The following is a 26,281-nucleotide window of genomic DNA, read 5'->3' as shown; positions in this document are numbered from 1 at the left end:
GATGTTCTCCAGGGAGATGGGGACGCAGCAAACTTGTTTGCTGGCATGGCATTGCATTGGACCAAGCATTGCAAGTCGAAACTGATGTTATAAAGTTGAAAGTGCGCCAATTTATAAATGTTGTAAGTGCAAAATGCTGTAAAGCAAAATGTTGTAAGTCGAGGACCGCCTGTATTGATACATTTACAATTTCAAAGTAATTTGGAACCCTACCAGTGCCTCAATCATTTATAATAGAATTCATTTTAAATATCTATGTATTTTGGTATTTGATTTTGCTTTTTTTATCATGGAAAATCAGAGCTCCATCTGCCCTCTTCACTCACCAGGGTTCAGGTCCAGCTGCAGCCGCTCTCCCCACTCCTGCCTGGCTGCTGCTTTGTGGTGCTGAGCAGCCCTGCCCATGCTATTGCCCCTTACTCCCAAGCATCAGCCTCCCCAGCCCTGCTGGTGCCCCTCACTTCCCAACCACCTGTCCCCTGCCCCTGGGCCCCAGCCCCTTAGTGTGTGAAGAAGTGGGTGAGTGTTTGAGGAAGTGTTGGGGGGTGAGCACAGGTGATGGGGTGAGGATGTTCTGCCCCCTGGATTTCTCTGCCTACAGTGGGGCATGGGGCTGTAGCTGTGTCAGATCAGCTCTGGACCGGTGTCACCTCCACTGTCCAGGGCTGCCAAGGTGAAGTGCAGCAGCGGCATGAAATTGTGCCCCCTACTGCTGTTGGTGGCAGGATCCCATCCGCTGGGCCATGGAGGCAGCTCCTGATCAGAGCTGGTCCTGTCAAGATGCAGCCCCATGCCCCTCTGTGGGTGCAGAAATCTGGGGGGAGGGCATATATCCCCCTGCCACATTGCCTGTATGCCCCCCACCCCCATAGACTTACCTGGAGGGAGATGCGGAAGCTGTTCACCACCCTGCCTGGCTGCCAAATGCATGTGTGGTACCCTCTGCACTCTGCATTTTGCTCCTTTCAGTCCCAGGCAGCAACTTGTAGACTGGAACTCCGCCGGCCTGCAAGAGGAAATATGTGATTTCCTGCATTTTTCTCCTTTAAAAGAGAAAAATCTGTGATTTTAAGTTTCCTCTTTTGCTTGACAGAAACTATGGTGCATTAACCATGGTAATATTTGGCTCAAGGAAATCTAGCCCACTTAGGAGGCAACCCCACTATTCTCTTACTCTACCAAATGCACACTCATTAATCATCCTGCAGCTACTCAGAAAGAGTTAAGTCTACTCATGGGTTAGGGACAGATATTCAAAAAGCCTGAGCTTGAATTGATTCAATCTTTGCAGGTTAGTCTAACCTGCCTAGGTTGAACCAGTTTGCAACTGGACAGATATCCCCTCTGGACTAAAGAAATGCAGGCACATGCCTGCAGTGGCTCAGGCTAGAAGCCAGGGGGTGCTAGAGCAGCCCTCCTTTCCCTTCTAAAGTATGGAGCTGAGGGGGCTGTGGCAAGGCCCTGGCAGGACATTGATTAGGGAGGGGTGTAAACCCCAACCCTGCCTGCACTGCCCCAGGCTTTTTCCCACTCAGTGCTCAAGGGGCGGGAGTATTGCCAGACCCTAGCCCTTGGCTAGCACTCATGCGAGTGGCCCTCCTCTGGACACTCTTGATGCTGACCACATCCCTCTTGAAGTGCGGCGCCCAGAACTGGATGCAGTACTCCATTTGCAGCCTGACCAGTGCCGCATAGAGGGGGAGGATCACCTCTTTGGACCTGCTTGAGATGCATCTGTGGATACGTGACAAGGTATGGTTGGCCTTCCCGACTGCCTCCTCACATTGCCGGCCCATGTTCATCTTGGAGTCAATTATGACTCTAAGATCCTTTTTCGCCTCTGTGCTGACAAGAGGGAAGTTCCCCAACCTGTAGGTATGGTGCCGGTTGTTCCTCCCGAGGTGCATCACCTTGCACTTGTCTGTGTTGAAACCCATCCTATTCACATCCGCCCACCCTTGTAGCCTGTCTAGGTCTGATTGAAACCTGATGCTACCTTCTAGTGTGCTCACATCCCTCCACATCTTAATGTCATCAGCAAATTTGAACAGGGTGCTATTTACTCCCTCATCCAAGTCACTGAGGAAGATGTTGAACAGCGTGGGCCCGAGGACTGAGCCCTGCGGAACCCCACTGCCCATGTCCTTCCAGGTTGAGAAGGACCCATCCACTCCCACCCTCTGGGTGTGGCCCTCCAGCCAGTTGGTGACCCAATTGACTGTGTGGGTGTCAACATCACAGCCCCCCAGTTTCTTAATGAGAACAGGGACCGAGACAGTGTCGAATACATTCCGGAAGTCCAGGAAGACTATGTCCACTGCTACCCCTGCATCTAATGATCTGGTAACCTGATCATAGAAGGCCACCAGGTTGGTCTGACAGGACCTGCCACTGATGAACCCGTGTTGGTTGTCCCTAAGCATGCAGTCCCCGGCTGGCCCCTCCTGGATGTGTGCCAGCATAATTTTCTCAAACAGCTTGCCCAGGATCGAGGTAAGACTGACAGGCCTATAGTTTTCTGGGTCCTCCTTCCTCCCCTTTTTGAAGATTGGAACCACGTTGGCCCTCTTCCAGTCCTCTGGGACTACACCGGAGCACCACGAGTGCTCATGGAGCCATGCCAGGGGTCCTGCAATGACCTCGGCCAATTCTTTAAGGACTCTAGGGTGGAGATTGTCTGGGCCAGCTGACTTAAACACATCCAGCCCCTCCAGAAGCCCCCTGAGTAGTTTCACGCTAACCTTTGGCCCAGGTGTGCCTCCCCTGGGGCCTGAGGGGGGCCCAGCAGGGAGGTAGCTGTTCTGGTCCCTACTTAGGAAGACAGAGGCAAAGAAATCGTTAAACATGTTAGCTTTGTCGTCTGGTGTGACGACCAAATTCCCCAACGCATCCTGCAAGGGCCTCACGTTACCCGGGACCTTCTTTTTGCCCCCTATATATTTAAAAAAGGACTTCTTATTGTCCTTAATCTGAGAAGCTAGTCCTAATTCCATCTTCCTGTTCCAGTGAAATTGGGTATGCACACACAGTGGCAATGCACAGGGGGTGCATGTGCACCCCCTGAGAGCTCTGCTGCACCCCCAGATGGCTGTGCTTGCCGCTTAGGCAACGGGAAGCGGGGCAGGTGGGAATGCTAGTACCCCCCCTGCAAGCACTGACCGATTGCTGTGCTCACTGCAGCTGCTTTCGGGAGTGGCTGCAGCCGCTTTTGGGACTGCAGGATTGCCCACAGGGGATGTCCCTTGGTTGGCAGGATCGCCTGTGGGGGACCCCCCCACCCTAGATTGTAGGATCGCCCATGGGGGACCGTCCCTCTGGTCAGCAGGACTGGTCGCAGAGGGGGCATGTGCTCACCCTAACTAAGGCGGCACCAGTTCCCAATGCGCACGTGCACACATACAGCTCTCAGCGTTAGCTAGCATACCACATGCTGGCTAGGGTCTGTGGGGCTGAGGTCCATGCTGTGGGAAATGGGAGAAATGCTTTGCTTCAGCAGTGAGGAGGGATGTGGCAGGGGGAAGTCAGGCAGACACTGCTGTGTCTGTAGTCTCCACTGAGGTCTGGCTAGGGAGCAGAGGGGTGGGACCAGCCCAGGGCTACAACATATCTGGGATGCTGGGGGATTCTGGTTTAACTGAAACCTGGAAGGGGTCTGGGAAAGATGTTGCATAAACCAGTTTGACCCAGATCACTTATGTCTGACACTACATTCAACCAGGTTTATCTTAAACCAGTTTCAGCCATTTTGAAACTGGTTTATGTGCACTGAACTTATGCTGTGCTACAGGTTTAAACCAGTTGCTGATTATTTAAATCAGTTTCTGTGTAATGTCTGTCCTTAGCCATGATGCTCTCCAGCTGCGTGGTGCCCCTTCATAAGACAGAGGTGGAAGGAGTAAGTAGGCCTGGTTTAGGAGTATCACTTGCACTTCCAACAATGTGAATGTGCTGCAAAAATGTCTTGCACATAGTTTTTCAACAGGCTTTCTATTCCTGAAGATGTCTCTTCCCTTACCACCCCATGTTAATACCAGGGAAATGTTTGCAGTGGTCCACCACTGCTCATATCCCAAGAGAAAAGTGCTCCTCTGTGTATATGTACTTGTAGACAGGCCAAGTTTGGCCCACTTATTAGGGTGGGATACCTTAATGCTGGATGTGTGTCCCATCTATTATTACATCACTGTTTGAAGCCTGAATTCTTCAAATGTCACTAGTTCGATCCTGTTGCTCACAGTTTCACTCAGGTGCAACAGGATGTACTTAATGGTCCCACACACCTTGATGGCTGCACACGCAGTAGATTCGTGAGCACCACGCTGATTGCTCATTGCCTGGTACCAATCCAGTGTCACAAGTTTTCCAGAGTGCAGTTGCCACTCACTCGTCTCTGTTGAAGCTGCTCTCATTTTGGTGGTGGGAGGCTGGGTGAGCTCTGCGTACAATTCCAGGAATAAACCCAACAGTTTTGTGGCTAGTGCTGGTCATTCCAGATTTGCATCACAATCTGATTGCACTGTTTGGTTCAGGATACTGCTCTGCTGTGAATACCCGTGTCTTTCATTGTCTCTCCATAGCATCTAGTCCTCCTGAGTGGGGCTATTTCCACTGTTGCTGTGGGAATAGTTGAAGTTCTGCAACTACAGAAGGCTTCGCATACTGTTTCTAAAACAGACAGTATGCCGCTGACCTGTTGTTAAGCCCCTGTATTTCTAAGAGTGAAATGGCAGAGAGATTAAAAAAGCTAGAACTAGAAAGAGTAAATGATGATTCCCTCTGGGCTCCATGGAATGAATGGACACAAAGTCCCAAAAGAGAAGACAGGACACAGTGAGTTATGGGAACGTGACCCCAGCTCCCACTTCCCTTGCAGAAGTGCTGACAGGGCAGGTGTTGTGCAAGGGCTGTGGTGCACAGGCTACCCTTATTATCAACACACCCACTTATTTTGAAGATGTGTTGCACCAGTAAAGTGTGTATGGACCACAGTAGTTCTGTTCAGGCAGCTGCAGGCCAACAGAAATGTTACTGGTAAAACTTCCTAGTGGCAAGGCAACTTGGGGCAACCTGGGTCTCGTTCCCTGCTCTGTCAGATACTTCCTGTGAGACGTTGGGCAGGTCATTGCTATTCTCTGTACTTCACTTCCCCATCTGCAAAAGTGGGGATAATCATATGTCTGTATCGCACAGGAATATTTGGAAAATAAGTTTTATAATAAAAGTCAGATACTCGCATGTTATGCCATCTAAGCACCTACAGTAGGTAGAACCCTGCATGCTTTCTTGTTCTGCCCTTGTGCATCTTCCCTAACCATTTCAAAAGTGCATCTGAATTACTCTACCTGCTGCTTGGTTTATTTTGCCAAATTTTCTGCACTGTCCTTCCCCCACCCTTAACCTGCTTGTTCTGTGTCCTCTGTTTGAACTATTTAATTTTCTGAGTTTGCTTGGGCTGATTTTATAAACATCCTGGCAATTACTGCAGTGGATTTAAGGAGTTTGGAGCTTACACAGGTCTGACTTCGTTTTTTTTTCTTTTGTCTGTTTTCTTTCAGTACTTATAGTACTAAAGGCACTGGAGAATGTACTGAGGAAAATGAATTTGCAGCATCTTAGATTAAGAGTCTGATCTAATGTCAGCAGAAAATCCCATTGACTTCATTAAGTTTGGATCCTAGGTGAATTAACAGATCGCTCTAATTTTTGTGGTAAATCTAATGCCTTTAGTGTCGGTGAATATTCCCCTGCTCTACATCTTACTTGTGTTGAGACTAAATTTCAGATTCTCCAACAATCTCATTAGGACCTTTCCTGTAATCTCTCACTAGTCCTTTGAATTACTCTTGTGCTGAATTGCTATATCTATTAGCAAAACCTCCAATAATTAGACTGCACGTGATGGCCTTCTGAGAATAAGACTTTTTTTTTGTTCAGTATCCCACCCACCCTAAGAGTCAAAGTAGAGGGAACAAGAATTCAATTTGAAATGAGAATCAAATGCTTCTAACCAATACTGGGTTCATTTCAATAAAATTTGGAAAGACATAACCTAAAAACAACTTTAATTTGATGCTACACAGGGAATAAAAATGAGTTTTTAAATAACTGTATGTATGCTTTCTGGAAGTATGGGCTAAGCTTTCACGCCTCTGAGAGGTTACTTCTAGCCATTGTTTTCGAAGGGGTCACATGAAATTGGCCATTTAAAATCAGTATCACGACATTTTTATGACTTTTTTCTATTTCTGTTTCCATACACAAGGAAGTGGTCTTGAGTTCATTGCATATTTTCTTCTGAGAAGGGCAGCCTAGGAAGGAAAACCTCAATTTGTCAGAAAAAGAAACAAAAGTGATGGGTGTTCCGGATATCTAAATACACTATGGGGCCTTTTTGATAAAGTCTTACCCTCAAGTCATCTAAAGAAATATTTTTGTATTATTTTCCTCCTATATAACTCTCTAATTGTGCCCATTCTTCTCATCTTTCAGCTAGTCTTGGAAGGCCAGCAAAACAATTAGCCATCCCTTCCTCCATGTATGTTATTAACTCATATTAACCTGTGGAGCTGAAGACGTCAGACACTCATAGAGTGAGAAATGTGTGGTATTTGTACAGAGTTGTATGCCTCCATTTATTTGAAGGCTTACTTGGAAATGGAAGAACATCGTCTCCCATCTAGTGAGAATTCACTTTCTGAATGTGGGCGGTGTTTCAGGCTCTGAGAGAGCATTTAACATGATTTGTTGCTGGTTAGATTTACCCGGTGCTCTTGCACTCCTTGTCAGAAAAAATTCAAGGCAGGAAGTCAGCCCAGGGAATGGAGTTTATAGCAGTGAAAAGTGATCACTACCTATGCAGTGCAGGGGGGAAGAGCTATGCAAATCATGGGTTGCGCTAGCCAGAAAGAACTGATGCCCGGGTAGTTTTGAGTGTTTTCATTTTGGCATCTCCCTGACAGGAGCCTCCACCTGCAGAGATCTCATTAGTCCCCCTTCACCCCAACTTAAATCTTTTGAAAAAATGGTGATGGAAATGCTCCCATTCAGTCTTCAAAGAGCATCTCATGGTTAAGACCCTTTTGGGGAAGGAGAAGGGATTCTGTATGACTTGCTACCTGTACAGCTTGTGGTGTCCTGGAGTAAGAGGTGTGCGATAGTGTCAGAAAATGGGGAAGCTTGGGGTAATATTCTAAACACGCAGCTTAAAAATGGCTGCATAGCTGCATCAGTTGACCCGGTTGCCTGCATGATCATGTTGCCTTGGCAAGACAGTATTAACATGAGACTGCATATTTCATTGTATACCATGTTGTATATCAGGATATGTACATGCGTTGTGTCCCATGTGTGAAGTTTTGTGGCTTTCCCATATTGTCAGCCAACTGCTGATAGTGCAGCTTCAGAATTTTAACAATTTGCTTTCAAAAAGGTAAATAGAAACTTGCTAGCAAAGCTGCAAGTGCGTTAGAGTCAGGTTGAGGGGTTTAACCTCCCGGCCAGAGTGGGTGGACATCAGAAGCCCTAGAGGAATTCTTAGTGGTACCGTCAGGGCCCTGCTGGGGGAACAAAGTCCCCCAGTGTAGGAGCTCTGTCACTCTGTTACTGGATGTGGCCTGAACTCCTTGTTCCCCAGCAGCACTGACTCAGTTTGTTCTGCACGAAAATAAAGGCATGACATCTTATACTGTATGTGAGAGATTGAGAGGCTGTTTTTGGAAAACCCATCTTGTGCAAAAGCGAATGCAGGGAGATGATAATTTTAGAGCATTCTCTCAAATTCATCCCATATATGTTCCAATAGAAATGAAGTACTGAACTCCATTCCAGCTCAGTGTGTTGTTTGCCATTTTTATCAGGCAAATCTATTTTTTTCTGAAGAGAAATTGCCCACCCAATTTATCACCTTTCTATTTTTGTTCTTGTCTATATAGGGTGGGCTTAACTGCTGTTCTCACCAGGTTCGATGTTTTTGATTTATACACCAAGTCCTAACATTGATGTGGATGGAGCTGTTTTTTGTCCTTCATGGCAGGGCTGTTTGTTTCATCTGAAGGCAACGCAATTTCCTGTTTGTACGGACCAGAGTTCTTTTTTCCCCAAGCCAAAGACTTTTTTTTCAAAATAATCATAGTGCTAATTGTACCTTCAAGGGACTGGGCTTTCTAGGTGCCTTCCACAGCCCCACTCTTACAATGGGCTTTATAAGGGTGGACTCCTGTGCATGTTAAGAACCCCGTTGGGGTATGCTGGATGAGGAGTCCAGTCTGCTGCTGGTTGCAGACAGGCAGGGGATTGATCTGAGGACTTCCAGAGGTAACAGCATGTGCTGCTACAGTTTGGGCTAAAGAATCAAATCACCATAGTTGGGACTATAATGGTTCTTATCAGCTGTGGATAGTATACTGGACCTGCAACACACAAACACACACTTATTTGCCAGTGGGTGATGCTTGCTGCTTTGAGCATACTATCAACATTAATTCATTAGGATGAGAATAATTAGATATTTATAGATTTTAAGGCAGAAGAGACTCTTAGATTATTCAGCCCAACCTTTCCTATCACCTGTAAATCTAAGTAAACCATGTATGGTTATTGAAAGTAATTTGGTTATTTAGCTTTAAAGCCATTGTAGGTGTATCTCTGATCACTCACCTTACATTGGCCTCTTAGAGTTTCTTGACACTACTTTAAAAGCTCCTTTGAGGAAGTTGCCTATTATGAGCAAATGTTGTACTTGGGATTTGAGGCTCCACAGGATCAAAAACACCGTTGCCCATTTGAATCTTCCACTAGCTTGAGGAATGGGTGAGTGTTATAGTCAGGTAAACTGAGGCACAGAAGGTTAATGAGACCACTGACAAAGACAGAGGCAAGGTTGGGAACAGAATTTAAGGCCTGTTCTCCATGTTTATCCGTGAGCACCTCCAGCCAAGGGCCAAGAAAGTTATTCATTTGCAAGGGTCTGTTCTTCAGGAGTCCTCTCTTTTAATGCCTGCATCTGATCTGCTGTTTTAGTTGGTATTCAAAGATGAAGTGTCTTGTAGTTTGTAAGATCTCTGTCTCCATTGGCTGGTCTGGTTGTATACATATGCCCTTTTATTCTCTTGCTGAAAAGGGTAGTTGGTGCCCCCAAGTGGTAGAGAAGTAAATAATAGGGGGTTTTGTATTTTTTTTAAGTTCTGGTGGAGGGAGTCTCAGCTCTTGTTTTTCTGGGACCTGTTGAGGGAAAAGAAAGAGAAAGCAAAATGGATGTAAAATTGGCCTAAACAAATAAACAACCAGATCAGAAAATCTGCCTTTTGTGGCTAATAAATGCAACGGCTGTGAGCAGTACTTTGGCAGGGCCATGACCAGCATTTTAACTGTACTGTTTTTTCCTTGTAGGGCAAGCAGGTGTTGGAGAGTGCGGTGATGAAATGACACAATTCCCTGCAGAACCCTGGATTCCCGTGTAAACGGTGCTTGGACAGCTGTAGGAACGGCCAAACAAGAGGCCACTGACACTTCCTTCCTCCTATTGCTGAGGTCTGCACAGCAGTTGTTTCAGTGTTCTCATGAAAGTGCTCAGTTCTCATTTTCCAGACTGAACAATTAAACAGAGTTTGACCTGAGCTTTGGGTCCCCGTGTGCGGTTCTCTTTGAGCATGGCTCTGCATGGAGCAAGGTACTCCCGGGATTGTGAAAGGAGGGTGAGCGAAGACCTGGACAGTGAACCCAGGAAGCAGTTCTTCACATGATGGGATTGTTGGGCAACCACAATGCCCATCACTCAAGAAAATGCTCTGCTCTTTCTCCCCCTCCTGTGTCAGTGGCTGCAAAACAACCTGCGGGAGGAGGTGGAAGGGTCAGAGCAGAGGCTGTGTCATTCTGCCATTCAGAAGCTAAGAGAGTACATTCAGTTGACTTTTTCTGTGGATGAGAGCAAACTGCAGCATGGCAATCCCAGCACTTTAGACATGGAAATCTGCTCTGTACACCTGACCAAGGAGGTGGAGAAGGCTGAGGCACTCGGGTTAAGTTTTGGAAACATTCCTGCTTTTGGAGACTACGGAGAGAAACAGAGAGGAGGAAAAAAGAGGAAGGGGCATAAAGGTCCCGTGTTGGATGTAGGATGTATCTGGGTAACTGATTTAAAGAAAAACAGCCCAGCGGGGAGATGTGGGAAAGTGCGACTGAGAGATGAGATTCTTTCACTGAATGGACAGCTAATGGTTGGCGTGGATGTCAGTGGGGCAAGGTAAGATGGAAGTGGCTAGTGCAGACCTGATGTGCTAGAGGATCATTACTGTACAGACTGATCTGATAGAGGCATGGAACAGCCATCGCTGGAGCTTGGGCTGAAATACTGTGGCCAAAAGATTTTAGAGAACAAAAAAAAAAAGGTGGGGGGAGGAAACACACATTTGGCAAATTTGATGATTTTATCAAGTTGTGTACATAGAGAGGGAAATACAAGTGCATCTAAATGTTTCATCTGACACTTGAAACAAATTATTGAAATCTTCCTTTTCAAACAACTGCTCGTTTAGAATTTTTCTTTGACATTTTTTTAAATAAATATAAAAAGATGATATAAAGGCACTGAAGACAGACCTGAAAGAATTAAAAATGAAATGAGGTGTGTATGGGAATTGCCTGTGAACTGAAAAAATCAGTTACTTACACAACTCTGCTCTTCATGGACCAGATGAACAGCTTGTGCTTTCCGTTGCACAAGGGAGGTTCACTCTGGATAAGATTGGGAGGTACCAGTGCAGTAGTGATTCGGCTTTCTGTTCTGGAGGGTACAAACCTCTGCCTTAGTCTCCTCCAGTGGGTGGTTTTGATCTGAAATCTTTGTCAAACAAGTTGTTTGTAAAAACAGTAGGGCTGGCTCACCTGATTCTCTGTTTGAGCACATGAGTGCAGCTTTACTGACTGCAATAGTGAAGCATTGCTTTATGCCAGCTGGGGACCTGGCCCCACAAGTAAAAGCCTGAGGAAGGGAACAGTAAGAGGGCTGTAATTAACGGTGTCTTCATTCTTTGAGGAGCTAGTTTAAGAGTAAAAAGCTTTCATAGGAATTACTTTGTATTTCACCGGGGGGGGGGGCGTGTGACAGTTTTCCAGCCAGCCCTCATTGTTCTCATGTTCAGCAACATGTACTTCATAAACAAGGAAGGAAACAAAGACTCAGGCTCAAGGAAGTAATGCTCTAGGGGCACAGTCTTGGGAAGTGCTGAGCACCCTCAGCAACCGTTAGAGAGATGGTCACCTCTTACTGCCCACGTTCACAGTAGCAGCAACGACAAGGAAGTTAAAATTCCTAGATGTGCTATAAAGTTCTGATCTTGAACATGTCCCCTCATTTATAGTCTGGTAGTTTTCCATTTTGAAAATGGGACTAAACTGGTTTCTGTTTCTTTGGTTTGTCTGCCTACTATGAATTTAGGCTATTTGAAACTGCGTCTTTGTTGTACAGCACTTAGCACCGGGGGGCCCTGGCCTCAGTCGGAGCTACTAAAAAAGGGTTCCTCTAATACCAACGATTACTACAAATAGGTCTGAATCAGTGCTGTGATCAGTAAAGGTGAGAGAGGATGTACCACTGGGTCACGTATGCTGATTTGAGCAAGATGCTTAGAGGGCTGTATCTCTCCAATTCAAAGATGCCAACACCCAGCCTCGGTTTTGTACGTGCCAAAAATAAGTCCCTGACATTTTGTTCCTGAAGATGTGCACTGAAGATAAAACAAATGATATTATCAAGATCTCTAACTCCTTGATTGTACTTGGAAAATAGAAGAGCATTTCCAAAAATCAGTCCTAACAGGTGAGTGAAGATGTTTGATGTGCTGTCCTTTTTCTCCCTCCACCATTGGAATTACTTGTTCCTAAGATCCAAGAAAATCTGTAGAAGCCAGTGGTAATGTGACACTATTTTTCATGCCAAAGGGAGTGAATGTCTTGTGGAGTCTGAGGCTTCCTGGTGTCAATTCTTATTTTTCCAGCCCTGAGTTGTGTTGTGTTTTGCAGGGTCCCTGGCTAGATCAGCAAGCTGGGCAGAATATTCACAATCAAAATAACAAGATTTTTTCACCAGTATTTTATGTCACTGCAGGGCTGGAACGCCCAGATGTTGGCTGCGCACACAGCGTGAGTTTTTATTTATGACAGTTCATAAGAACCTACCTTAAAATGGCCTAATGTCACATGGACCTGGGTAAAATACAGGGCATTTAGTAAGCAGACCTGTTTTTTTTCAACATCCCAAGTATTGTAGTCCAGTGTGCTGTGAGTTTTTGACAAGCAATGCCAGTTGAATAAAAATCAGAGTTTTGCAGGACTGTCTCAATTGTGGTGCTGTTGTTGGCTTAGCTTGGCCGTTATGCTTGGATTGCCCTATAGTAGCAAACAGCAGTCCTTACGTGGCGTCAAGTAGAGCACCCAGCATTTTACCTTTTAAATCGACCTGTGGCTCAGCATGATTTTTAAGAGATCTTGTTGGTTTCTTTATCAGGGATCTTTGAGCAGATCATCATAAGATACAGCATTTAGAGCAGAAGGAAGGAAGGATTTGATTTGCAGACCCTTTTCTGCCTTTTGTTGAACACGTGCGCATTTGTGTCTGCTACACATTGGTGGGGCCTGTTCCTGTTGATTCTTCAGACCTCCCTGGACCCCCAGGTTTCTGCTGCGCGGACCAGTCCATTGCAACGAGATTTTCAGCAGTGATGGACAGGTCTGGCTCTGCACATCTCAGTGGTGGCCACAGCATAGTAATTATTTTGCTTATTAAGCAAAAGACCCTGGTTTGATATTAAAGGGCATTAATTCTGTGTTTTTATGCATGAGTATATGTGTATATATGTGTATATACAAGGTCTGTTAAAAAAGTATCGAGACTGATGCTCTAGGACTGATGCTCAGCTGCCAAAGAATGTAGATGATCTACTCAGGTCCCTTCTGACCCTAGAAACTATGAAACTATGAAGAAGTCAGTGGGCACTTGAGGCACTTGTACATGTGACAGGGGTTTAGTTCTCACGGTTTTATTCTATGCCCCCTAAAATTGAAATGGTGGGTTTTGCAACCCATCATTTCAATTTTTCTGTCATGTTACAGCAAGGGGCCTGATCCTTTTTTCTTGTCAGCGCTGGTTGGGGGGGAGGCGAGGTGAGGCGAGCTGCTGGTGAGTCAAGCAGTCCCTGAGCTGCAGGGGGCTAGGGTCCTTGCCTTTGCAGCAATGGCAATCCCCAGCAGCCTGCTAGTGGGCCAGGTGCTTGGAGGGGGCACCCAGCCCGAGCCAACTCTTCCCTGACCCCAAGCTGGGGCAGCACCTGGTCTGCTACCAGCCCATCCAGCTGGCCCTGGGAGGGGGTGCCACTGCTGCAGAGGGAAGGACCAAGCCCGCCCACCCCCCCAGCAGCTCAGGGGCCACTCAGCCTGCTGGCAGCTCTCCCCCCAGCTGTGGGAGAGGTGGGCAGGCACCACTAAAAAAAAAGAGAAGAAGGTCTCTTAGCACTTCTGCTTTTAGCAGGCTTCTGCAGCCAGCCTGGGGTCACACAGGAATGGGCTGGCTTGCCCCGGGGGAGCATGGGAAAGTGGCAGAGGGCAGCTGGTTTTCCTGGCAGCTGGAGAAGTCAGCAGGGGCAATGGACAGGGTACTGGAAGCCCGGGCAAGCTGCTAGCTGAAAGGGTGCCACCCCAGCTCAGAGGCACCCAATCCAATGCTTCCCCGAAACTACCCAGGCTTCCAGCACCCCGTGCACCATCCTTGCTGCCTTATCCGGCCACCAGCAAGCCCAACCGCCCTCCTGCTGCCTTCCTGAACTGCCCCAGGGGCAAGCCAGCCCATTCCTGGGTGGCCCCAGGTGTCCTGCCAGCTGCAAGAGCCTGATGAAAGCAGAAGCAGTGAAAGGGCTGACCTTTTTTTTCTGCGGAGCTGGCCACCTCTTCTGCATGGGGGAGGGCAAGCTAATAGCTGCATTGTTACAATTTGCAATGTTGCAAACTAAATTACATTGGGAATTAGTTTAATTTGCAATGATGCTAGCTCATTTAAACCCCCCCAAACTCTTGCACATGTATAGTGTGATGCCATTAAGCCACACAAAGTGACATTTTCATGATGTGTACATGCTAATAGCGTCACGTGTACAAGCGCCTTTGAAGAGGAAGTGTTAGCATCTCTGAAGATCTGTCATCTGGCCTTTTTATTTGTCTGTCTGTAGCTGAATTGGTAGCTTTTCATAACTATTTTTTAAAGTTTTAACAGGTTTACAAATTCTTTCCAGGACAACAGAAATGAAATGCTAACCATAACTGATCTTTTTTTTTTTTTATCTCATCTTCGTTTGGAGCTATATTATGCAATATAGTAGAGTCACCAAACCTTTCTGTTTAACAGGGTGTTACCATGTTACAGGATGAAGCCTCTTGACATTATCTAGGCAGCGGTATTACTAAAGATATTATTGACTGAGTCAAAATATCAACTCCACCTATATTTATTAAACCAGGCATGTCAATCAAACAGAAGATTGGAGAGGCGAGACTTTTTCAGGGAAATGTTTTGTCTACTTTTGAATATCTGAAAACCAACTTTCTTTGTGCCTGTTCTTTTTTCTATTTTGCTGGATACATACTTGATGCCTTAGCTTTTTCATCACACCAGCATTCTTGGAACTGTTCCTCTCATGTTGAACTATTTTTTTTCCAGTGACAGGCTATCAGTAGTCTAGCAGATGACAGATTATTTCTTTGAGCATGGTTATGCCTCCTAGGGAGCCCCAGAAGTGTTAGCAAAAAATGCTTTGGTAATAATAATCCACCAATTTGAAATAATATTTGATTATGAATTATATCCCAGCACTCTTTGAGTGGACATGTATACTACATATGTTTAGCTTCAGTTTGAAAACTGAAAAATCTTTCATTTGGGGAAAAAAAAGCCAAATAAATTACAGTTTGAGAGAATGTATCAAAGATGAAAAGGGGTATATGCGATAGTATTACAGAAGCGTAGCCAGTATACCAGAATGGTATTAAATTATTTTACTTACATATATTTTGACCTTGTAAAATTTGGATACTTTAGCAGATACAGAATTTTTGTAAGGGATCCTCCCAGTTTTTTCACCATAACTCAAAAGCTGAGAATAGTTCCTGGAAGCCAACAGGGATTTTTTTTTGTCAAGGTACCTTCAAAGGTCCATTTCTGATTCCTCCCTACTTCTTTATCAGTTTCACTGGGATGAAATATGGCGCACACAATCTCAGGGGAATTATTTTATTTTTTGAAGATGTAAAGAGGGAAAGTGTGTCGTTTATAAAGCTATCCCTTTGAACATAAGATACACTTTTAAAAATAAAATATTCTAAAAATAGTTTTCTAAAAAGTCAAAACCATAGAGGTTACATCCTTGTATATGCATCTTTATTTGATGCTTTATTTTTTTTCTTAAGTGATGAATGATAAGCCTTGGATGAGCCTTAATTTGGGTTGCCGTGTATTAAAAAGAACGTGGTATGATAGAGTTTCAAACCTGAGAACTGAAGGTGAAGTCCTGGCCCTAAGGAAATCAGTGGAAGAATTCCTACTGACTTCAGCAAGACCAGGATTTTACCTTGAACTTCAGTTGCTACCTTGTTTTTTATTAGTTAGTGGTTTTAATTGTGTAAATTTTTAGGCTTTGCTGGTTAAATTGATTGATATTAGAGGATAATCTAACATAATCTTACTTTAATAGATTCACAAGCATCACAAAGTGAAAATTATCCCTTCCTTCTTCAGTTATCAGTAAAATTTTGATAGCTGAATATACTGAACTTCTAAAGACTTAAAAGTTCCAACCAAATTACCATTGTTTAAATGAATCCAATACATTATATGAGACAGTAGTTATGCTATGTGTATTTGCTAACTTGCTCCCTTTGTCAGCAGCACTGGACTTGGTCATAAGTATGAATTATCTAATTTATTATTTATTCAAGTTGTTGCTGCTGTTGGAAATATATGAAGGGGTAAGTTCTCTTTCCTAGTAGTGTTCAACAGTACACAAACACTTCTTCAGCTTGCTGTATGGAGCTCCATACACAAGATGGAGAGCAGAATGGCTTGCAGTACATCCTGTGTATACTGGAATTGAAAATTTGATTTTAAAACAGGTCTGAGGAAATGGCTAAAAATTAAGGAGAAAAATTAGCTAAATACTTTAAAAAATCAGAGCTATTTTTGCTTTGTAGGTTTCAAAAAGAATTTTTATACACTTTCATTTTTATCTCAATTTTTTATTGAAGGTCTTGAGTGTCTTGTGTTTTCCTTTTCTTTTCCTCTTTTCTCCTTCTTTTTCTTCTTCTTTCTCCCATTTTCAGTAGAAGAAGAGGGAGAAAGAGAAAACAATCTGCGTTTTTCATTTTTCAATTATGCCCAAACTCTTAGAATTTTTAGGAGAAAAAAGGAATTGTTAATTAAATTATTATATGTGAAGAAAAAGCTAGTTTTCAGTGCAGGCAGGGGCGGAGGGTGTTACAGAATTTGACTATTCTCATTTTGGAGCAACTGCTCTGATTTAGTCCTCATTTTATCACAAATGGATGGCCTCCTTCCACGTTAGCTAAACTAAGTCCTCCTTACATCCTAAGCTAAACTAAGTATTTTACCACAATCACTGTTTTTCTCCACAGCTGACTGTGGTGATTTTTGAAGCCAACCACAAGAGTTTAAAATGATAGATCACTTAAACGAGGTTTTGAAATGGTTCTTACTTTCAGTGACGTAGAACTAAGTCTCTTGGTCCAATTCTTCCTTTGTGTTTTGAAACATCAATCTACAGCTGTGTAATGATGCAAACATAACACTCAGGGAGTGCCAAGAATTAGCCATGAACTGAAGGGAAGGTTGGGGTGATGTCTGTCCGTGCTGGACTCTTCCTCTTTGAAAGCAGTTGTCATCCCATTTTTTTGCCTTGCAGAATAGATTAGCTTGCAGCCAATGGCAGATGCATAAAAGTTGCCCCCCGAAAAGAATTCCCCCTGTTCTTTCCCTCATGCTGCCTTCCAAAACATTCAGGTTCGGCAAGCTGGTTATTGTAATTTTCTGGGGATAGATTAATTTATTTTTTTTTAATACAAAGCATAAACCCTTCCAACAAGATAAAGCTTAATTAAAGTTTGTTTGCTTTTTCTCATGTTTTATAAAATATTGTTTAATGGAATAACGTATGGAGAGGTTGGGCAAAGGACATTTCTGTAAGAGCTTTTTAAAATTATTGACACTGCTTACATGGCTGACTAAATAGTTCTTTCTTGACAGCTGCAGATTACACACCTCAAAGTTATCTTGGCTTTGTTAATCAGAGCACGTGTTTGCTCCCTTCCCCCTCAGCTCACATTGTGTCTGCCACCTCTTTCCCTCCCTTGCACAATGCTACTGCTGCTGAGGCAAGAGGCTTCATTACTGCAAGTGTTTTCATTTGGACCAGACATCATGCATCTCTGCCTCATCAGTGCTTCACCTCTATTTCTTCCGTTGTGGCCTGTTAGCTTGTTAGCTGTATGAAGGAATATCATGCAGCGCTTTCTCTTGGCTTGTATTCATTCTCCTCAGCACCTGGCCATTGCTGATGCAATGTCACCCTTCCTCCCCAGGGTGTAGGGGAGGAGAGGATGCACTACAGCTGTAGCCATTGACAGATAAACCCTGTGCAAGGGAGGTTGCACAGAAGGGAATGGAGGGTGAGGGAGTGAAGTTTCCTCAAATGCTGGATTAGGCCACAGTGCTACAAATACTTCTCTGTGTCCAGGGCACAGGACACGTCTCTGATTCGAAGGGGTGCTAGAATGGCAGCCTCAGGGAGTCTGTACTGCCACTGCTGCAGCAGCCTCAGATCGTATGCTGAGACAGCAGCAGCCTGTGCCACTGCCACCACTGCATCCCTTGCATGAGGAGGTAATCACTCACTGTGCCTCCATGCCCCTCCTCCCCCAACACCCTGCACCACCTAAGGCACCAGCATGTTCAGTTATCCCTCTTCCTACCATGACTGATTGTCTTTTGTTAGAGAAGAAATGAATTGTCTGCACAAACTGCAAGGGAGATACTTTCACCCACCAAAGTGGTAGTCTCCCCAGTGCCTTTCCCTTTAGCCATTGGAAAGAACTGGAGGAAGTGGGTCCCGTTGCAAGTTTCACCCCTGCATGTGACAAGGCCAGCTGCTTGCTAAGTGGTGTAGCTGTCTCTAAACACAGTTTGTATTTCTTAATTTGCAATAACCTAAATGCACAAAATATGACATCACTATGGGCCTGCCAGGAGCGGGTGAGGCCTCATGCTCCCAGTTCTCCCACATTCCCATATGGTGCATTTGCTAGCACAGCACCGGATGCTTATGCTGTAAATAATTAAGACTGTAAGTGTTCTAATGCGCAAGCAGAGAACATGTCAGAGCCACTGTTCTCGCTCTTCCTAGTAGGTTTGTGTGCTTACATTCCCATTTGCAGAGTATATTCATTTGCTGCAGTGGGCCTTCCTGTCTCTATCAGTGAGAAACAGCGCATGTTATGTGTGGCAGTCCCCAGGGATAGGGACAGACATTCAAAAAGCTGGAGCCTGAATTGATTCAATCTTTGCAGGTTAGTCTAACCTGCCTAGATTGAACCAATTTGCAAGTGAATAGCCATTCACAAAATGCAGACTCATGCCTGCTGTGGCTCAGGCCAGGAGCCATGGTGCAGGGAAGCTGTACAGAGGTGGATGGTGGGGGGGGGGTGGAGGGGTCATGGCTACAATACCCTTAAGTGACCTGGCCAGGGAGGGGGCTGAATTTCCACCTCCCTGTCCCACTGGCACGGACCCAAGCCGGGGTCCACCTGGCACTCCCCCTTCACTGCTGCAGTAGTGGGGCCAGGGCGTGGCTAAATGCCGGTCAGCGTGGCCCTTGAGACAGAGGGGGCAGGGAGGGGACTTATTTCCCCCTTTACCTCCACTATCCCCAGGGGACCGCAACCAGGGTCTGCCTGCCCCAACCACTGCTGCTGCCACATGCTCCTTGTGTGGGGTGAGTGGCAGGATAAGCCTTCTCCTGTCCACTTTTCCAGATGCCAGAGGGAGAGGGGAATAACTCCGCTCCATGCCCCCCGCCTAAAGGGGCCATTCCGCCCCCAACCCTGCCACTGGAGTGGCGAGGGGGCAGGGCCCTGACAGGGTAGCAGCCCCTGTCCTGATGTCTGGGGAGTGTGTGCCTGGTCCCGGCAGGGGAGTCAGAGCTGCTATGGACTGCTTGAGGGGAATGGCAGCACTGGGCCTTGGAGGGAGCCATAGCACCCCTAGCACTGCCGCCACTCGCCCCGTGCAGTCCATGGCAGCTTTGACCCTCCCCGCTGACAGCCCCCCCTGCTGGGAAGAGGCTCATGCTTCTCAGACACCAGGACAGGGGCTGCAGCCCTGTCGGGGCCCTGTTCCCCTGCCACTCCAACAGAGAAATACAGGTCTGTACCAGTGGGAGGGGAGAGAATAAACCTCTTCCCTGTCCCCTCCCAGGGGCCAGTGTCTGGCCAGGCCCCTGCCCCTGTCTGTCCCTGCTCCAGCTAGGGAGCAGAGGGGCAGGGCCAGAGAGCACAGCCCAGCCCAGCGAGGAGAGCATGCTGGGAAGTTGGGGGACTCTGGTTTAGCTTAAACCAGGAAGGGGTCTTGCATAAACTGGTTTGAGCTCAATCAGTTAAGTCTGATACTACATTTAACCAGGTTTATCTCAAACCAGTTTCAGCCATTTTGAAACTGGTTTATGTACATTGAACTTATGTTCTATTACAGGTTTAAACCAGTTTCTGATCACTTAAATGGGTTTATATGTCCCTAGCCCAGAAGTTTGCAGAGAACTTGCTTATTTGGGAGCGGGGCTTAGGGGTCTGGGAGCTAAGATGGTGTTTTCGTCGATCCTCCCAGTCTTAGGCTATGGGCTGAGGAGGGAGAGGAGGATCCACACAGTGAACCAAAGACTGCGGAGCTGGTGTCATCGGGAAGGCTTTGGCTTCCATGACCACAGCCTGCTCTTTGTCGAGAGAGGCAGCGAGCTGCTGGGAAGAGATGGCCTCCACCTCTCCCCCGCTGGGGAGGAGGCTCTTCTCAGCCAGGCTGGCTGACCTGCTCCACCGGGTTTTAAACTAAGGCTGCTGGGGGATGGGGGGACTACTGCCACTGCTGGCCCGCTGAGCGACCCTTGCAAAGCCAGCAGACCAAGGCACTTAAGGGAGCCCACCCCTGCCCCAGCCCTGGCACAATCTGTGGGCAAGGCAAGAGCCCCTAAGGGCACACTTGCCTGCCTGTACACTAATGCCAGGAGCCTGGGCAACAAGCAGGAGGAGCTCGTCCTCCTGCTCAGTGCAAAGAATTATGACATCATTGGGATAACGGAGACCTGGTGGGACTCCACCCATGACTGGACCACGGGTATAGAGGGCTATACCCTGTACAGGAGGGATTGTGTTGACAAAAGAGGCGGGGGTGTAGCTCTCTATGTGAAGGAAAGCTACATGTCCCTGCAAGCTGATGTTGGCGACCAGCATGGACAGCTAGAGACCCTCTGGGTAAAAATTCGTGGGGAATATGGCACGGGGACACAACGGTGGGAGTCTACTACAGACCTCCCACTCAAAGTCCTGAGCTTGACCAGGAGTTCGCCCGGGAACTGACTGAGGCCGCTTGCTCCAGCACCTTGGTTGTCATGGGGGACTTCAATTACCCGGACATCTCCTGGGAAGATCACTCAGCAAAATACCAGCGGTCACAAAGCTTTCTCTCATGCGTGGATGACCTCTACCTGACTCAAGAAGTCTATGGGCCAACGAGAGGCAAAGCACTGCTCGACCTGGTACTGGCTACGGGGGACGACCTAATCAGCGACCTAGTGATCGATGGGAAGCTGGGTGACAGCGACCACGAGCTGATCACCTTCACCATCCGCCGTAAAGCTGGCAAGTCAGTCAGCAACACAGAAGTCCTTGACTTCAGAAAAACCAACTTTGACAAGCTCAAGAGGCTTGTTGGTCAGGCCCTTAGGGACCATGACCCCAGGGAGAGGGGAGTTCAAGAAGAGTGGTTGCTTCTCAAGGAAGCGATCCTCAATGCACAAGCCAAATCTATTCCAACACGGAGGAAAGGCAGCAAGAAGGCACAGCAGCCCTCCTGGCTCTCCAGGGACCTAGCGGACCTCCTGCGGCTAAAAAAGAAAGCCTACAAAGGATGGAGGACGGGATTCACCTCTAAGGAGGATTATTCTGCGCTGGTCCGGTCCTGCAGGGAGCAAACCAGGAAAGCCAAGGCTGCAACTGAACTCCAACTAGCTTCAAGCATCAAGGACAACAAAAAGTCCTTTTTCAGATACGTGGGGAGCCGGAGGAAAAGCAAGGGCAACGTTGGACCCCTGCTAAACCAGATGGGGCAACTGACAACTGACGCCCAGGAAAAAGCCAACCTATTAAATAGGTACTTTGCGTCAGTCTTTCATCAGTCCCATGGGACGCCCAAGCCTGCTATGGGACAGGGAGATCTGGGTGATGGGGATCCCCTACCCTCCATAAATGCTGACCTCGTGAAGGAACACCTTGAGAAGCTGGATACCGTCAAGTCAGCTGGCCCTGACAGTCTGCACCCCAGGGTACTCAAGGAGCTGGCGAGCGTCATAGCCCAGCCCCTGGCATGGATCTTTGAAAACTCCTGGCGCTCTGGTGTAGTGCTCGAAGACTGGAAGAAGGCCAATGTGGTGCCGATGTTCAAGAAAGGGAGGAGAGTGGATCCGGCTAACTACAGGCCCATCAGCCTGACTTCTATCCTGGGGAAGATCTTAGAAAAGTTTATTAAGGAGGCCATCCTTGATGGACTGGCCCAGGCTAACATCCTAAGCGATAGCCAGCACGGGTTTGTTGCGGGTAGGTCTTGTTTGACCAATCTCATTTCCTTCTATGACCAGGTGACCTATCACCTGGACAAGGGAGAAGAGATTGATGTCATATATCTTGACTTCAAAAAAGCCTTTGATCTGGTATCCCATGATCACCTCTTGGCCAAACTGCCCAGTTGTGGCCTTGGCTCCACCATGATCCGCTGGCTGGGAAATTGGCTCTGTGGTCGGACCCAGAAGGTTGTGATTGATGGCAGTCACTCACTGTGGTGCCCTGTGACCAGTGGGGTCCCTCAAGGCTCTGTCCTTGGACCCGTACTGTTCAACATCTTCATTAATGATGTGGACATTGGAGTCAGGAGTGGACTGGCCAAGTTTGCCGATGACACCAAACTTTGGGGCAAAGCATCCATGCCAGAAGATAGGCGGGTGATCCAGGCTGACCTGGACAAGCTCAGCAAATGGGCAGACGAGAACCTGATGGTGTTTAACACCGAAAAATGCAAGGTTCTCCACCTTGGGAGGAAAAACCTGAAGCTTCCTTATAGGCTCAGCAGTGCTACGTTGGATAGCACTACAGAAGAAAGAGCACCTACACTGAACACCTTCAAGAGTAAATTGGATGCTTATCTTGCTGGGATCCTATGGCCCCAGCTGACTTCCTGCCCTTTGGGCAGGGGGCTGGACTTGATGATCTCCCGAGGTCCCTTCCAGCCCTGATGTCTATGAAATCTATGAAATCTGGTTGACCCTTGTGAGAGGCTGGTGCTGAGCTGCCCAGCCCAAGAGAAGTGGCTGTTGTTTTGGCTGATGGGGGCGAGGGAGCAGGAAAAAGCCTGACCCTGATGCCTGCCTCCCACATGCGTGGCTTTCTCTGAAGGTAGCCTTACAGAGGGAGAAATTCCTGTGTTGAAAAGAACTCCTAAAACTGCTTGAGAATGAGGGAGTGGGGCTTCCAAGGGGAATGTCACCAGAGCTGTTGTTCCCTCTCCAGCCACAGTTACAGTCTTGGGAGATACACTGGTGATTGAACTGGAGCCCTCAAGAGCTCAAAGCATTAGCTGCCACAGCTTGAGAGAGGCTGTTACAGCCTTTCTAGGCAGACTGTTTCTATGGATTAGGCCCAGGGCACTGAGCAGAGGTTACACAGGCAGAGGCAGGGCTCAGTCTCAACCCCAAAGAAAAAAAAGACTGCCCAGTGTCAGCGTGCCGTTTGGGAGCAAACAGAGAAGGAGCAAGATGGGAAATGAAGGATCAACAGGGAATGCAGAGGGAAGAGAAAGGAGGGATGGCTTGTGTGTGCTGCATGACTTGGTGTCATGTCCTTTTCCTTCTGCAGAAGAGCTTTGTGCTCTCCTTATCCAATGTGACACTACCCTCCAGGCATGGAGTGCCGTCACACACTCCTTGAAGCTCACTCCTTTTTTTTTCCTTGTACCAGGTGTAGGTTATGGCATGGAGGTCTCATGAACGCAGCCCAGCCTTTTAACATCATTCTCCATTTCCACTGCTGACCTGGAACAAAAGTCTTAGCACAGCAGAGGCTGTTCCTTCAAAGGCCATTGTAATATGACTGTAACTAGGAAAAGAGATGACACGAGCAAGAGCTACTGATGTTCTCCGGGTTCTGTGGGAAGGTTGCGATGCCTGTATTCTGCTGTATTCTCACCTGAGTACCACAGGTAAGTTGCAGCCAGTAAAAACACCAGCAGGCTTCAGCATCCACCGCTGTAAGCCCAGAGGGCATTAATACATGTGCTCCAGGAGCCACTTTAATGAAAGCACCCAGAGCATCCTGTGTGCTAGCGTCTCAGTGCTGGAAAAAGGTGACAGAATGCTTTAACTAAAGCTTGTCCAATGAAGTTTAGTTAAAGTGCCTCCACCACCATTTTTCACCACAGGGACACTGATACATGTGATGCTGGGTCCGCTGGAGAGCAGTAATTACCACACTCCAGCAGACATGATTAATCAAGTTAGCTTCAATGCACTGTAATTGCAGCATGTCAGAGCAGCCTCTCTGCACATGTATAGGTGCCCGAAAGCTCTGCTGGAGACATGGAATTTACTGACGATTCGTATAAGAAATTGGTATGAATGGGAGGACAATTTATTTAGGCTTTATTAAATCACAAGAGTAAACTAAACAGAAGCTGGACTAAAGGGAGTTTTTTGCTGGTGACTAACACCCTCCAGAACTCTGTTTTTAAGGTGTGTGCACTTAAGTATGTACCTCCCTGAAATGGTAACTTATCCATGCTCCTCAGGTTTGCATGGGTTTTAAACATGCAGGCTGCACACACACATGCCTCTTAAAACGGTTTATTGTATCCTGTTGGTGGAAATCGTGGATACCTATAAGTCTTTGTATAAACATCTGAACCAAATGACATTTTTTATACTTATTAAGTCAGTTACTAAGAAAACCTGGGCCTTCAGATAAATAAGTTGAGGAAGAAAGGGTTGGTGAAGGTCTTCTATGTTACCTGGTCTCAAGTAAAAATAAAAAGTAGGGGTGCACTGATAGAGATTTTGGGGGCCGATACCAATAGCCAATATTTAAGGAGGCATATTGGCCGATACCTATCCAATATCTGATAATCTGGTAAGTCCGTTGTGGTGGAAGGGGATGAGGGAGGGAAGGGGCATGGGGGGGTACAGATCAACACTTCCAGCTGTGAGGGAGGGGGCAAGGGCAGACACTGCCTAGCTGGGGTGGGGGGAGGGCATGGAATGGAGGTGTGGCTTGTGGGGTGGGGGGGGGCATGTGCCCCTGGATCTGCGTGGTAGGGTGGGCTGAACCTGTGGGGTGGAGCTGGAGCCAGCTCTGTGTGTAGTTTTTCTTGCCGGGGCTGGGCTCGGAGCAGGCTCTGGCAGCAATGGGAGGAGGCTGCATTCACCCCAGATTTCACTGCAGCTCCACTCCCAGCCCCATGCCACTTCCTGGCACAGCCCTGGGTTTTCCCGGTGCTTGGGTAGAGGCAGGGCATTCAGCCAGGTCTGCACCGGGTGGCGGTGGGGGTTGGGCATGGAGCTGTGGTGAAATTTGGGGTGGCTGCAGCCTTCTCCTGGTGCCGCTGGAGCTGGCTCTGAGCCCAGCCCCCACCAAGAAGAGCCACACAGCGCCAGCTTCAGCTCCACCCCGCAGCTGCTGCTCACCCTGCGCCACACATATCTGGGCACATGACACCTTCCTCCACTCTCCCAGGGTGCAAGCAGCAGGAGAGGACATGGCCCCAGCCCCATCCAGTGCCCCCTCCTGCCCCGACTGGGCAGTACCTGCCCCTGCCCCCTCCCTCCCTCACCGCGGGGGCATTGATCTGCCCCCCCATGCCCTTGCTCTCTCTCCTCCTCCTTCGACTTGCCAGCTGGAGGCAGCTCTCCATGTTGCTGGCTCTGCTCCATGTGATGCTGCAGCTGTGCTCAACACAGGCCTTTATTGACCAAGTTATTGGTCCTATAGGGCTGATATCCGATATAGACAATTTTTTTCATGTCGGTACCAATCCGATGTCGGATCAATGTATTGGTGCACTTCTAGTAAAAAGCTATATTGACTGTCTTTATCTATTGCAAGTGTATGTGGGTTTGTGAAATGCGCAACAGTGTTGCAGAATATTTTTATTACTTGTAAGGCCAACTGACAACACCATAACATCTGAATGACTAGCCAAACTAATTACCAGTTGATTAAAGGAAGAGTTGTAAAAGGCTCTGTCATGAAGCTCTGAAATTTTATGCTGGAAAATTAGATGGGGTGCTGATGTCAGTAAGCTAATATTGGACATGTGGACTTTTTTTTTTTTTTTTAAAGAGTTAGTTATGAAGGATTTTTAATATACAAAGCTTACCTTTTCCCACGAAAATCAGATAAAACTTAAAATTTCTCTCTGTTTCCTCTAGAGGGCAATGTCCCTTATCAATATTTTGAACAGTAGCTGTGTGTGATTCTTTTCTGTTTCATTTTGTCACAATGTGCAGTCTAGCTCACCCTGTTTTAGGTCTCAGAAGACATTAAAAATGTTCTTATGTATCTTTTTTTGCATGATAAAATGTTCCATGCTGTTTTATTTTTTTTAATTGTCAGATAGAGTAGTTCTTCCTTCTAGGAAGTATAAAGAGATGTCTAAGCTTCGGGGAAACCAGGTATAAGCATGTATAATCAACAACTTATTATGAGCTCTTCATATTCTCCTTATATGGAAGATGGTAATTATTTGTAGAATTAGGTTCTGAAAACTTCAAATACCAAGAAGTTGCAAATGATGCACATTAGCAGTCTAGACTTTTCTCAGTTCAGAAAATATATTTTAAAAAACCTGCTGGCCAAAGATGAATCATGAAAATCTAGCTAGTCTATCTAGAATCCAGGAAATCTAACTAGTTTTGTCCCTGAG

General features: G+C 46.7%; 1 protein-coding gene across 5 annotated transcripts in view; it reads left to right on the top strand.

Annotated features, from left to right (window-relative positions):
* Positions 1–26,281, top strand: part of PDZD2 (PDZ domain containing 2) — a 325,800-nt gene that overhangs the window by 110,130 nt on the left and 189,389 nt on the right. For all 5 annotated transcript variants that reach the window (XM_090037894.1, XM_090037897.1, XM_090037895.1 and 2 more), the window contains one exon: positions 9,388–10,240. In XM_090037894.1, the coding sequence (XP_089894020.1) occupies positions 9,762–10,240 (479 nt within the window). In that variant the 5' untranslated portion in view covers positions 9,388–9,761. The remainder of the gene's footprint in view (positions 1–9,387; positions 10,241–26,281) is intronic.

Source organism: Crocodylus siamensis, chromosome 3 (genome assembly GCF_052110815.1).
Source record: "Crocodylus siamensis isolate JL-2025a chromosome 3, ASM5211081v1, whole genome shotgun sequence".
In the NCBI taxonomy this organism is placed as follows: domain Eukaryota; kingdom Metazoa; phylum Chordata; order Crocodylia; family Crocodylidae; genus Crocodylus; species Crocodylus siamensis.
The sequence above is the reverse complement of the archived record's forward strand: the minus strand, read 5'-3'. Positions and strand labels throughout refer to the sequence as shown.